This window comes from Eulemur rufifrons, chromosome 19 (genome assembly GCF_041146395.1).
Source record: "Eulemur rufifrons isolate Redbay chromosome 19, OSU_ERuf_1, whole genome shotgun sequence".
NCBI lineage: Eukaryota > Metazoa > Chordata > Mammalia > Primates > Lemuridae > Eulemur > Eulemur rufifrons.
The window spans coordinates 64,559,983-64,574,716 of NC_091001.1; the positions used below are offsets into that span (position 1 = coordinate 64,559,983).

At 46.0% G+C, this 14,734-nt stretch overlaps 1 protein-coding gene across 2 annotated transcripts in view; it reads left to right on the forward strand.

Moving 5' to 3' along the window:
- The first annotated feature begins 1,120 nt into the window (after positions 1 to 1,120).
- SPRED2 (sprouty related EVH1 domain containing 2) overlaps positions 1,121 to 14,734 on the forward strand; it is a 111,664-nt gene continuing 98,050 nt past the window's right edge. The window contains exons 1-3 of one of the 2 annotated variants that reach the window (XM_069495278.1): positions 1,121 to 1,165; positions 1,830 to 1,906; positions 2,348 to 2,470. In XM_069495278.1, coding sequence (XP_069351379.1) covers positions 2,445 to 2,470 — 26 coding nt within the window. In that variant the 5' untranslated portion in view covers positions 1,121 to 1,165; positions 1,830 to 1,906; positions 2,348 to 2,444. Of the gene's footprint in view, positions 1,166 to 1,829; positions 2,471 to 14,734 lie in introns of both variants that reach the window. The other variant, XM_069495277.1, reaches the window with a different exon arrangement.

A 14,734-nucleotide genomic window follows, 5' to 3' on the forward strand; every position in this document is an offset into this window, starting at 1 on the left:
TCAGCCTGCTCATAGAGCTTGCCTACCTGCAGAAATTAATAATCACCTAACCCGCAACCTTGCTGTTGGGCATTCTGAAATTGGAGGGTGGAGCCAAAGAGATGCCCATTGGGTGGATAATTTCCACAGGGATAAATGCCTGTGTTAGGGAAGTTCAGGAACAACTAAGTGGATCTCTTTCAGCACCTCCAGGGAGAAGAGCAACAATGGCCAGAGGTGAGAACTGGGTAGATACCTTAGCCTCATGGGGATTTAGAGAACAATGAGATCTTGCATTTGTTTAGGACTTTCTCACAGTCTCAATGGCCTCAGAAACTGAGAAAGACAAGCTTGGCCTTGTTATTCCTGTTTTATAAAGAAACTGAAGAACTGCTAGAAAGCCTCACTCAGGTTCTCAGGGCTGCTAGACCCTATCTGGTGCCCTTCTCACCACCACACATCACCAGTACCCAGCTTCAAAGGTGGGTGACCCCAATCCATGTACCCAGTGATCATGCTTGTGATAAGCACGAAGCCTAGGGTACGAAACCACCAGTTTCTTCCTGACTCATGGTGAAACTTGTACCATTTTTGGAGCACTTGTGGCTCCCTGTATACATATACTTTTTATGTATGCTATATTTGAGGCAAATATTTAATCTTTTCTTAATTTGTTCAATGGCTGCTGTTTAGTTAAACTCTCTGGGTTGTCTCTTGGTACATTCAGGAGAATGGAAAAGTCTATTATGCTTGGAGAGCAGGAAGGGGCAGGGACTATGTCCCTTGCTTCCTACAGGAGGACCCCAGAAGGAAATACCCAATGGCTACATAATTTGTGGGAGCTGGTGCAAAGTGAAAATGCAGAGTCCCTTGTTTAAAAATTATAAACAGTTTCAAGGCTGCAACAGCATAGCATGAAACCAAGTGCAGATTGCTATGCAATTGCACAGGTTGCATGCCCAGGAAGCTAGTCTTGCCTATTGCCCAGAGAGTGCTGCTTTGGAGAGCATGGGTCCACCCAGGAAAAATAATTTAAATAAAAGGGAGGAGTGAGCTCCCCATCTCCCTGTGCCAAAACCCGTGGGGCTGGCAATCTTTGACCCAGTAACTATGGCCTCCAAGGGCCTGAGACAAGAGCCATCCTCCATCAATATGAGAAAAGTTTACTGGATAATTAAAAATATAAGTATTTGGGGTTACCTCAAAGTGAGAAATGCCATAATTTCTACTGAAATGCAAATGTTTCTGGGCTGTGTTGGGTTTACCTTTTATTTTTCTATGCACAAATAATGATTACTTAAAAACTCCCGTTCCCCTATCAGACAAAAAAGATCGCAAGGTTCACGTGAAAACGAAAAGCCTCTGCCATTCAGAACCTTGGCAAAGTCTAACTCCCTTTCTGGTTGGGTTGGGGTGGAGGGACCAGCCCCTGGCACCTGCACCGCCCCTACCTTCCCACCTTATGGTGGGGACAGTTGTTCCTCTGAGCCCGAATCCCTCCAGTCGTTTAACTCCATCCTCTCCCTTGAGTTCCTCATCTCCGCCCCCGCCCCCGCGCCCCCCGATTTTTAATCCTGGGTTTGGGAGGCGGGAGGGGACAAAACGGGAGCCAGATGTGTACGAGTCCCCCGCTCCCGCCTCCTCCTTTCTCTCGGGCTTCCTAAAACCCGGAGCCCCGACCAAGGAGGATTGGGAGCCAGACGGTCGCGGCGCAAACAACTCCGCTCCGCAGCTCCCCCGGGAGTGGAAGCCAGGAGGGAGGGGGAAAGGAAGCCGGGCGTGCTCAGTAGGCAGGACAAAGTTTTTTTTTTTTCTTCTCCTTTTTTTTTTTTTCGGTCGCAAGTAGGAAGCTTTTTGCACTCCACCACCTCTGGCCGCTGGGAAGACGTCATCGCTTCCGCCCTACTTCCTCCTCCTGTTGGCGGCGGTGAGAATCCAATATGGAGTAAATCGGTAGAGTCGAGAGATGGGGCTCGGACGGGGCGCCCTGCACCGCCTCCCATGCGCACCTCCCCCGGCCGCCGACCGCTCCCCGGAACCGTGATTGGCCCGGCCCCCGGGGGCGACCCCGGACCGAGCCCCCACCCGCGGCCGGCCCGCTCCTCCTCCTCTCAGCAGTCCCTGCCGCTCCGAGGCGCGCTTGTTTTTCTTCTGCTCTCCCCCACCGCCGTCCCCTGCCCAAATCTCGCCCCCTCTCGAGCCCCCGGAGCCCCCGCCCGTCTCGCCCCTCGGCGCTGCGGCGCTCACTCCCCCAGCGGCTTGCCTTTGCACCCCTTCCCCAAAACCTCACCCCGCGCCCCCGGCGCGCCGCTTCCCCTTCTGCTGCGGCGCCCCCTTCATCTCTAGCCGCCCCCCCCCCCCAAATCAGGAGATCTCCGGAGATGTAAAGAAGGGGGGTGAGCGGACAGGAAGATGAAGGGAGCAAAGCTGCCCGCCGCGGGACAGGCGTCTAGGTGAACAAGAAAATGACCGAAGAAACACACCCGGACGAGTAAGTTTGGCCGCGGGGTGGGACGAGGGTGCCCCGAGGGGACGGCGTGGGGACCGGGGCTGAGGATGCGGGCGGGGACGCTGGTTGGGTGAACTTGGCGTGGGGTGCAGCAACTCGCTGACCTGTCGGGGTTGGGACGTGAGACTTCCCTCCTAATTGAAGTGAGGAGGGGGCAAAAACTGCCTCGGGCCAGCGAGGGCACGCCTAGGGTCGGCTGGCTGGTGGCCGCTGCGGGGGCCAAGGGCGCGCGGGTGACCTCAGCGCGGTCCCCACTCCCTCTCCGAGGACTCAAACCCCCCTCCCCGAAATCATTGGTGGTCGGAGTGGAAGATCTGACACCCCCGACTCCGGCCTCCCGGGGCCCGTGGGTTTTTACATGGTGACTTTGTGACTCCCGCCCCGCCGCTCGCCCGGTACTCCCGTTCCGAGCCCACTGGGGCCTAGGCTCCGCCATTTCGTTTTCTTGAATCGCTCTCATTTGCATACCACATTTTCATTCATAAAATACGCGGCGGAACGAGGGGAGGACAGACTCAGGCGGTACGGGGGTCTGGTGCGCCCGGGTCCCCGCGCGGGCCGGCGTGCTGGAGCCGCCCGAGGGGTCCCGCGGCGCGTGTGAGTGTGTGTGCACGCGCTTGTGGCCGGCACACGCGCCCCGCGGGGTCGGGGCTGCTCGGGGGAGGTCGGAGCGTGTGCGGCGGGGGCGGGCGGGAGCGTGCGGGGCAGCGCGCTGCCGGGGAGAGTGTGGGGTGTGTGTGTTTGTGTGTGTGTGTGCGCTCACGTGTGCGCGTGCACGGGCGTGTGCCCGGCCCGCAGGCCCGAGGGGAACAATGCTCCGGGCGCTCCGCCGGAGGGCTCCGGGCCGCCCCTCGCGGGACCCGAGCCTGTCGCCAGTCCTGGGCCAAGGTGCAGCCGCTTCCCGCCTCGCGGTCTTAGGGTCCGGTTTGGCATTTTCCCTCCCCCGCCCGAGGCGTTTCCAGTCTCGGGTGCGACGGGGGCGGGGCCGCCGGGCCCGGCTCCTCAGGTCTTTGGCCTGGGGTTCGAGCGGTCACCGCACGGCGGCCGCCGCTGCTCAGTGGCTATGCCCGCCACCAGCACTTTTTTTTTTTTTTGTGAATAAGACGGTCTCCTTTATTGTCACATGACATCCCTCCCCTCCTCCCCTGCACATTCATAAATCCGGAGCCTGCCTCGGCTCCTTTCATTCAGTGCTGCCATTAGCCAAGGTAGCGGCGGCGCCGGCTTGGGCTCAAGAGCCGGTCGGCAGCCGGGCGAATGCGCCCGGGATGGAGGCCCCGCGCGAGTCTGTGCGGGGCAGTGGGGGCTGCGGGCAGTGAGCTCCGGAGGCTCCAGGTCTTTTGCCCCCCGCGAGTGTTGAGACTCTAGAGTGCAGGGAGGGGAAGTGACTCAGGGCTAGGCTACAGGGAGGCTTGTCTCTTGCAGCAGGTGACAGAATGCTGTGCTCTACTCTAAGAAATCTACTCACTTCTTTTTAAATGCCCCCTTTATCCTTTGGCGTCTGCTGTTGCCAGGCCAGGCGGGAGAGGGGGGCTGGTGTTTGGGAAAGGGAATTTCCTTCCTGTGGGTCCCCAGGGAACTCTGACTGCAGTAACCCCTGATCTGCCAGGCATCGGGCCCAGGAGAAGATCCTGCCTGGTGTGCTTGGTGTGCTTGTCGCTGCCGTCTCACCTCATCTGCTTTGCTTTGTCTTCATATACGGAATCTTGAAAGGGTAAAATGAAAAAAAGAGTTGCACTTTTAGAGCTGAAATATGGAGAAGGAACATGATGCTGGGCCTTGCTGCCTTTTGAACTTGACCAATAAACCAGTATTTTTATTGTCCCTCGTTCGTACTTGCACACACAGTAGCAGTGACGGCAGTGAGGGATGGTTGCTCAGGCCTCGCGAATTCTTGGAGAGGTTTCACCACTCCACCCCGGGTCTCTTTGACCACTCCACCTCGGGTCTCTTGGGAGTGCAGGCCTGGCCTGGCCCTTCTGAGGGCAGCTTGTCAGCCTTGCGTCCTTCCCCATCTGCTATCCAAAGCAAAAGGATTTCGGGTGGGATCACCAGGGAGAAATAAATATCTCCATTACAGGCTCTCAGAACCGCTGCTTCCTCTGCTGTTAGAAGCTCATGGAGGATGGATATTTAAGGACAGGTTCTGGTTTCAGTTAGAGAATCATAAAGCGTTGGCACCTTAGCTACTGCAGAAATGGGCTTCTGGGGGTTACTTTTAATGTGATGACCTTGGCATAGACATGAAATGCCTGAAAAGAAAGAGGCCGCATGGGCTGTAAACTGCCATTGAAGACACTGTCCATTATATTGTTCAGTGTTCTTATGTAATGACCCATCTGAAAAATTCCTTTCAAATTTAGTGACAGGAAGATTTTTTTCTCTGATTTACAGAGCTTGCTGTGACTGCTTTTTTGTTGTTGGGGTTTTGTGTGTGTGTGTGTGTGTGTGTGTGTGTGTGTGTGGTGGTTGTTTGCTGCCACTGTCTGTAAGCCTAGAGCTAAAATTGTTTGTTTAAGGTAGCCATATGAGCTTATTTTTTTAACTAAATTTAGTTACCCCTCTGTATGAATTTTGATTTTCTATTTTCTCTTTTAATGGCTTTGTGTTTGAGGTCTCTCAGATACCATTTGGAACTAGGCAGGGTATGTTACTTATAAAGAGAATTGGTGACATCACACTGGAGACCTAGGGGAGATGTATACTTTAGGTAATACAGATTTTCTTGATAGTCCACATATAGTTAAGGTTTTTATTAAATGCTACAGATAAATATCTGTTACATTTAGCATCAGAATGCAGTAAATCAGAATCTTGCAACTGGTAAAATTGTGTTTAATTAAAAGAATGTTTTGTTTTCTAATGTTCCAAGTCAATTTAAGACTCCTCTAATAAACATGGTAATTCAGGAAAGCTTGTCTGTTCTTGTTGATGGTGGTCCTAAAAGATAGCTTCTATATAGAAAATACACTGGCCATTTATGTTAAGATTCACAATTCTACAGACTCTTTTTAATAACTTAAAAAGTAGAGAGTGCCAACAAACTATTAGAAGTGGTCTTTTGCACAAAGCAGTGGAAAAAAATGGTAAAACCTGTGTTTTGTCTGTATCTTTAAAGCATTTGACCATGGCTATGAATGGTTTGGAAATTTGCAGACAAACCCTCCAGCAGCAAGTTCTAACTCAGAAGACATCAGGCTGCCGTTCATTCAGCTTTCTATTTTGTTCCTCTCATGAACTCTTCTCTGTAACCCACTTCTTGCAGGGAATGGATTTGCAGCTTTCCCCTCAGTAGTATTTTTCCTACTGTTGAAAGGTTTCCCATTAATAAAAAGGCTTAAATATTTTTGGTGAATCATCTCAAAGACATCACAAACATTGGAACTCTTACACCTAAATACTTGAGCTTACTTCTCAAAAGATAAAATACTGTTCTGTAAAACCACAATGCCATTATCACACTTTGAAAAATTAATAATTCCCTGACGTCTTTAACACTCTAAAAAAATGTTTTTATATAACTGATTATTCAGCCAGGGACTAATCAAAGACCCCAAGTTAAATGCATTTGTAACATATGTTTAAGGCCCAAGGCTTAGCCGCTTGCTCACTTTATGATCTAAGTTACTTACATATCTCACTTTGGTTTTATATGGAGTAAATAAAATGGGAATAAATACTACCTATTTTGTGGAGCTACTGTGAGAATTAGGTAGCCTGTGTAAAGCTTATGGTATAGCCCATGGCATAAAATAGGTGCCCTGTGTGGTTCTTTGCAGAGCATTGAGATAGGTTTCTTGCAGACTTAGCTTGTTAATTTTCAAATAACCCTGTGAAGGAGGTGTTACCACATTTAACTGATGAGGAAGCTTAGGTAAAGTTAAGTGCCCAAGATAGCAAACATATTCATTTAGTCTTCTGAACAATCCTGTGAGGTAGATGGTGTTACTATCCCCATTTATAAATGAGGTAACTGTGGCAGAGAGAAGTCAAGTCGTTTGCTCAAGGTCATGCCATTAGTAACTGAAGGAGCACCCCAGCAGCCTGGTTCAGGAAGGGCTCTGTACTTTTAACGAATTGCTGTGAAGGGAGAGGGCGTCCAGCCTCAGTCATTCTGATTTCGGAGCTCACATTGTTTCTGCCAGTCATGCTGTTCTTAATTCTTCTGAATTGGTGACAATCTGTCGTTGTCGTAATTTTTCTCGCTTATCTTCCCAGAAAATTCTCTGAGGCATGTGGGCATACCAAATTAAAATGAACTTAAATAAATTTTGGTTTGAGAATTCTATGATACACCTTAAGATAATGGAGGGGGAGTGCAAATTCAGAGTTGGTTATTACTGGAATGTTAGATCTACATAAATTGAAATAACAGTTGTGGAAATTAAACTGATACAGGTATTGATCCATTTTCTTTGCATTAGCCTTAAAAAGGGAGTGTGTTTCTACTCTACATGAGTAAAATCCTTAAATGTTAAAAGCATGGAGTTGACTGTGCAGAATTGGAATCTTAATTTATTCATTTGATAATCTTGAAAGCAAGACAAACAGAAAAGCTTGGGAAGACCTTAAGGGGCTTGTAAGCCTGGACGTGTCAGAGTGTAAAGTTAAGTGCCTGCTGCAAGGCTGCACAGCTAGTGGGGCGGTTGACTTGACTCACCTCCATCTGCTGGTGGTGGTCTGGGTTTGTTTCCATGGGAATATTAGCAAATGCTACCTCCTTTCTGACTATAACTGGTCCCTCTGCTTTCCTGTTCTTTTTACCCATAAAATATGTAAAAAGGAAATCAGGAGGAATATCAAACACAACAATCTGCTTGCTCTCGCTGTTTATTATGGAATTTTTTTCTTTCTTCCTTCTCTTCCCCAACAGGTGAAATTCTGCTCATTCCCTCAGCCAGCTCCGAGCTTCCTTTTGGGAGGTTCTCCTTGACTTTTTCCACCACACCCCATTCTCCAAGGCAAAACAGATGACTCTTTATAGTATTTCTATAAAGTTCATGGCAGTTATCACCATTCAGAGTTGGGCTTATACCCAGCTGCATCAGAATATGAGCTTTTTGGAGTCAGGGTTACTTCTCAACTGCCTAGTTGTTGGCTCAATACCATTGGGCACATTGTGGTTGCTTAGTAAATGTCTCTTGAATAAAATAATGGACTTAATTATTTTAAAATGCTGTTTTGTCTGTGCTGACTAATGCAGTAATTACAATTGTTGGATTTAACTTAGGGTATATATCAGCCTCCTTCTGAGAGACTCACCCTGTTCTCGTGAAGCCCTTGGTGTATTTTGTGGAAATTGGGCGCAGAACAATTTGGTGATGGTGATCTGTCATTGGCAACTGAAAACCATTTTGATTTCCTTCATTGTTGTGGGAACTGACAAGTAGAAGATCATGAGCACAATAAGACAGGGCCTATTTTTCTGCCTCTGTAGGAGAATTGCTGCAGAAATCACAATATTAACAATTTGCGATAGCTGCAGGGTTCTGTTGAAGTTTTAATGCTTGAAGTTGGAGACAGCTGTGCTGATGAACTCCAATATTGGCATAGTTCCTGTATTACTGGCTGAACACAAATACAAAATCTATCAGCAAAATCCTGGGAATTGAACAAGATGATAATATAGGCAGAGCAGGAATTTTAGGGGTGTGTGATTATTTGGGCTTGTTTTCTCTAAAGTAAATTAGGCTGTTTTTTTTTTTTTTAAGACCCAGTCATACTGATACTTGATAACTGGCTCTTACAAGTATTTCTTTTTAATCAATACTTAGGGCTAGAACATTGATGATGTATTTGAGGCATTTGTAGGGCTTTTAGTGACTTTGAAATAGAAGGAATATTTTGTACTAATGCACACAGTGCCCTGTGGAGCAAAATGTGTTTTCTATATGCTTACCCTGGGTAGGCATGAAGGATTGTTACCTCAGCGTGACATGTGTCCCATGTCATGGAAAGAAAGTCAGACCAGGATTTTAGTAAAATACTTGATATCGGCTGGCATAGGAGTTCACTAAGCTAAGTGACAGCTGTTTCATAACTACCCGTTTCCCTTTCTCAGGTAGTCTTTACGGACAGGGTGTTCACGTGTGGCATATTGCACACATGATACCAAATTGTGCTCATGTTATTTACGCTACTCTCAAAGAATAGTTGAATATTTATTTAAAAACAAATTTTGGCCAGGCACAGTGGCTCACGCCTGTAATCCTAGCACTCTGGGGAGCCGAGGTGGAAGAATTGCTTGAGGCCAGCCTCAGCAAGAGCGAGACCCCATCTCTACAAAAAAATACAAAAATTAGCTGGGCCTGATGGTGTGTGCCTGTAGTCCCAGCTACTCAGGAGGCTGAGGCAGGGGGATCACTTGAGCTCAGGAGTTTGAGGTTGTAGTGAGCTGCGATGATGCCAGGGCACTCTAGCCAGGGTGACAGGAGAGACTCTGTTTCTGAAAACAAACAAACAAACAAACAACCCCATAAAATTTCTGTTTACTCGCCCTTTGAAGGGTAGAGGTAAAGAAATAGATTTTGACTTCACGCTAGTATTTAGCACTTGTGATTGAAGAGATTAGAACAGATGTGCCAGTCAGCCTTTAAAATGTATGGCTTTGGCTCCTCTGTGTCTTGAAGTAATGATTTTTCAAATCTCATTGTTTTTGTTCTTAGATATAGTCCCTGTGGTCCATTCATAAATGCTTGAAACTTAATTATCTGGTTAAGTTTTTTTTTAACTGACTTTCCGTTGTTCATCTGAGAATGACATCTTTGTCTTTTTCATTATTTATTCCTCTTATTTCTTTTTGTTATTTCATTGCTTTGGCTCTGGCCTCCAGTACTGACTGTTCAGATAAACACTGTTTTATTTTGTATTTGCATCCCACCCTGAGAATGTACAGAGAAGCGTGGCCCATCTGCCCTTCTAGGTGTGGAAATAGCTCGTTGACCCTCACACCCATGGCCTGGCAGAGTGCTGAGCACACTGTAGGCTTCCTCAAACATATATTGATTGGGTGAAGTAAATATTAATTGAAAAATAATATTATCTTATATAAAATTGTAATGGTTATTCACATTGTACCTACCCAAAAAGACTTTTCAGTTGCTTTTTCAAAACTACCAAAGGGGAGGCTGCCATGATGGTACTGGAAGTATCGTGGGCTGTGGGGCAGACCCTACCTCTGGCCCCCTTCTGACAAAGTGCTCTGTTCAAGGCTGCTCGGGGAGTTTGTGGGAGGTGAATTCGAACTTAGAAATCATGTTTTGCTGTTTTTGGCTTTCCAATGTTATGCTGGTAGGTCCCTCTAGAATAGCACCTTAGTTTTTGTACTGTGATATAGCTGTCTGTTGGCCCCTGTACTCAGTGATCCCAATTGGTTCTGCTTTTTGAGATTGTGACTTTTATAGCTGGTCTGCTCTTTTGCTGTAAATGTATCTACCTGTAGTAGCATCCTTGGCTCCCTTGCCATTCCTACTCCTTTCCTGCTCTGTGGTCTAGAAATCTTACTGAAAATGTTCAGGTTGTTTCTAAAACAGAAGTCATAGGCTTGGTGGGGATGGGTGGGGCTGAGGGCTCTCTTAGTAGTCATTTGGCTTATGACGTGTTTTGTCTAGTTGCATGCCACGTTGCTGTTTCATTTTATATTTCCAGCCAAGGAATAAAGTGGGTGAGGGAGTGGGAATACAGATGGAGTGCTGGTCCAGAGGTTTAATTTAATCATCAATATCTCAGTAATTTTACTCATTTTTACAGATCTTTAAAGCTGTATGAGTGTGAATATAGTCTTAATGTAGTTACTATATTTCTCTCCTTTGCTTAAAGGTTAAGCCAAGTCTGATTTTTCTCAGGCTCAGAATTCCAAAGCAGATCTGTCCTGCTAGGATGGTGTGCACTGGCTCAACACCTCACTAGGTCCTGGCGGCCTAATGGTTGCCTTTTCATTGATCTGTGTACGAACAGGTTTCAGAACAGGAATCTGTTGTCTGTAAATAAGCTTTGAAGCCCTTATGGTCCATTCTTAGATATCTTTTGTACTATGGAAAATTAGGGGATACCAGATTATAGATGTTGCTTTGGAGTGTGGTGCACTTTGAATCTAAGTAACTTAAATTTAAAATGTACTTCAGCCCCAATTGCAAAACCATGTATAAGTTACTTTATTGAATAAAATAAATGAGTAGGGGTACAGCCAATGGAAAGGGAGTGACTAGCTGTTGAGTGCCTACCGCATGCTGTTCACTTACTGCAAATATAGGGTACCTGACCTGACAGACAATACCAGAGCTATGATTCAGGAAGTCCTTGCCGTCTCTGAGGTTCCATTCTAGAGTGCTAGATACTTTCAAATGCCTTAAGGGTGTGAGGACAGCATCATCTTGTTGACTGACTAACTGATTGATTGCTAGAGTTGTTTTCCCTTTTCTTCCCCTCCCTCTTGCTGGGTTCCCCCTGGAGCTGCGTGCTGGAAATGTAAGCAGTGGGGTTCCCAGATTGGAGGAGGGGATGTGGAATTATTTATGCAGAACATTAAAAGACCTACCTGCCCTTGCCAGAAGCCCCTAACAGGCAAGCTTTTCAACTCCTTTTTAGGGTGTGAGAAAAAGAGAAAGAGAGCGTTGTACATACAAGCACGTACGCATTCACACGTGGGTGGAATATGTCCAACAGTCAAGCATTTACATACTGCTGGTGAAGAAAAGATTCTGAGAGGTTACATATCTTGCCTGAGGTCACACACACAGTGAGATTTGTTATTTTTAACCAGGACCTTTGACTTTTGAATCTCATATCTGTAGAATAACACTATATTTCATAACCTCACAGGGCCTCAGTTTTCTCATATAAATGCGTTGTGTGTATAGCTTGGTTTATATTACTGTTGAACAAAAGAAATTAGAACTCTTCTTAGAATCCTGTAAACGCCGCAGAACTGTGAGGTGACATTGCATTCCTGTTCAGCTCTCTGGAGTAGGGAGCCAGTGCCCATCCAGGTGGCCTTTTCCGTACTGAGATATAAACAGCAGCTCTGCAGATACTTGTTTTGGAAAGAGAACAAGCCATCTTAGCCCTGATGGAAAGCTTATGTGAGCAAAATGGCTAACAAAGCATAGTGTTCACCTGGAGCTTGACAGGTGTAGCCTAGCTGTTTTGAGAGGAGCATCCTGTAGAAGTGCTTCTCAAACTGAACTTAAATAGCGATTCCCTGAGGAAATCTGGTAAAATTAGGATTCTGATTCAGTAAAGCATGAGATTCTGCATATTTAACGAACTCCCTGGTATTGATGCCGATGGGGGTCCATTGGCTTATCCGTGGTTGTGACCATGGTTTGTGTTTTCACTGTCCAGACCTTAATAAAAAGATGATTTCACATACTTGGCATTTTGAATGTTTGCTTAAGAAGCTCATTGGACATGAATGGTGCTTGTATGCTGAGAGGTATTATCAAGCGCCTGCTGGTCCCCATTCCTGGCAGGACTTCCAGCTTTGAGGTGCAGCTGGATTTTAGATGGGAATGTGCTGGAGGAATTTTTTCTTTTCTTAATGGCTTAGAAACAGTTCTTGGTGAATGCCAGGAAGCCCAAGAGATCCATCACTTAAAAAGCAATGTGAAGTCCTCAAATGGTGCATGTGATTTCTGACAGTCAGCTGGCATTCTTCACCTTTTCCAGGCAAATCAGTCACATAGGTACGGAAAGGCTGCCTGCTGCCTTGGGAAGCTTGGGCGCTCAGCCCTAGAAGAAATCACAGGAAGTAATTAAACAGAGAAGGTCAGAGAAAGAGGAAGTGGTTGTGTTGTTTCTGATGCGAAGAATATTGTTGTTACTGGGGATCAAGATGATGATGTTTAAATCTCTTGGAATGTGACTGCTTGGGGATTTGATTGTATTTAAATTATGGTCCTTTTAGTTTATTCTTTTAGACAGCAATCTAGTTAGGAAATGAATTGCCTTTAGGTCTTATCAGGAATCCCCACGTGCCTAAGCAGAAGTCTTAAGCAGAGTTGCTTGTACCTCGGCAAATTGCACTTAAATGAAATGAATGTCAAGACTATTAGAGGTTAATTTTAGGTGTCTAGAATTCTCCCTAATTCTCCTGATTAAACACTTTAACATAATAATTTCCTTAATTGGAATAATGATGGAATATTAGCATGCATATTAAACCATTTACCCAAATTTGAATAGGGTTAAAATGCAAATTATCCATCACTTGTCAGTGCTTACTCTTTAGAGATAATTCCTGGTGAGAAATGGGGAAGAGACTGGAATATGAATTGGAAAAGGGCTTCCACGTGAGACAGTGTTGCTTGGAAAGCCAAGAGTAAACCAGAGGACTGAAATAAATGAGAGCCCCTTTGTTCCCCCCAAAAAGAGTACTAAAAATATGAAAGCCTGTGAAATCAGTAACTCTAATATGGAGGTGGGTGCAACAGGAAATCTGAAATGAGCTAACTATAGACTCTCTGGTTGTATCTTCATTAGCCTGTCATATTTTTCTTTGAGAGGAAGATGAGTAAAACTTAAGATCCCTCCCCAGCATTTAGATATCTCATCTACAAGCCTTTTTTGTTTTGTTTTGTCTTCTGTTTTTGAGACAGGGTCTCACTCTGTCTCTTTAGGCTGGAATACACACTTCAAGCCACCACTCCTGGCCTCATGTGCAAGTTTTTTTTGTTTTTTTTTTTTTGTTTTTTTTTTTTTTTGAAACAGTCTCACTCTGTTGTCCGGGCTAGAGTGCGGTGGCGTCAGCCTAGCTCACAGCAACCTCAAACTCCTGGGCTCAAGCGATCCTCCTGCCTCAGCCTCCCGAGTAGCTGGGACTACAGGCATGCGCCACTATGCCCAGCTAACTTTTTCTATATATTTTTAGTTGTCCGGTTAATTTCTTTCTATTTTTTAGTAGAGACGGGGGTCTCACTCTTGCTCAGGCTGGTCTCAAACTCCTGACCTTGAGCGATCCTCCGGCCTCGGCCTCCCAGAGTGCTAGGATTACAGGCATGAGCCACCATGCCCGGCCTCATCTGCAAGTCTTGAACTGACACCACTACCCAGTTGTTTCCAGACAAGTAGCTGGGAACCCATATGCACTCCCAGCATTGTTTGTGATCCAAATACATAATGTCCTTCACATATATGTATTATTCTCTTTTAATGTACATAGCTGCATTTATAGAATAATAAAATACAGCCTCATTAAAATACTACCAAATTCACAGTAGATGTTTGGTGTATATTTTTGTTGACTCACAATTATTAAAAAATACAATTATATTTTCTGGGGAGGGGAATGGTCCCTGAATTTTTTTCCTTTCAAGTCCTTTTACTTGGAAAGTTGGGAATTGTAAACCGCATTCTGGACATAAAAACGTAAGTGTGGTCATTTTGTGGGTGGGGGATGAATATGCAAGAGGGTGCCTTGGCGACGTAGAGCGGATTAGGTGGAAGGTCTGAAGGAAGTCAGAGGACACATTTAGTTGGAGGTGGACAGGGATGGGGAGTGTGGAGGGAGAAGTTGAAAATGAGTCTGTAGGCCAGGCACGTTGGCTCACACCTGTAGTCCTAGCACTCTGGTAGGCTGAGGCTGGAGGATCACTTGAGGCCAGGAATTTAGACCAGCCTGAGCAACATAACGAGACCCTGCCACTACAAAAAATAGAAAAATTAGCTGGGCACAGTGGCATGAGCCTATAGTCCCAGCTACTAGGGAGGCTGAGGCAGGAGGATTACTTGAGCCCAGGAGTTGGAAGTTGCAGTGAATAGTGATGATGCCAGTGCACTCTAGCCGAGGGAATAGAGTGAGACCTGTCTCAAAAAAAAAAAAAAAAAGTCTATGTATCTTCCCTAGAGACTAGGTATAAGGTTAGGTGTTCTGATTAAAGGAGGAAGAGTTAGGGGAGTGAGTCTTCTGTCTTCTAGCTCTACCCCGCTTTCCACTCTTATAGTCAGCATTTATCCAGACACCTGTTCTGTGCAGTACACAACTATTTACGTTGGAAAAGAGGATACACCCAACACTCAAAGCTCTTGAATGGATACCAAGTAGCAAAGAAGATAGGTACCTGGTTGCCAAGTGTAGTAAGTTCTGGGAGCCAGGAAACTTAGGTTCCCACTCCCCTCCCCCCTTTTTTTTGAGACAGAGTCTGCCTTGTCACCCAGGCTAGAGTGCAGTGGCATCATCATAACTCACTGCAACCTCTTAACTCCTGGGCTCAAGCGCTGGCCCCCAGTCCTTCTCTGCCACTAACATGT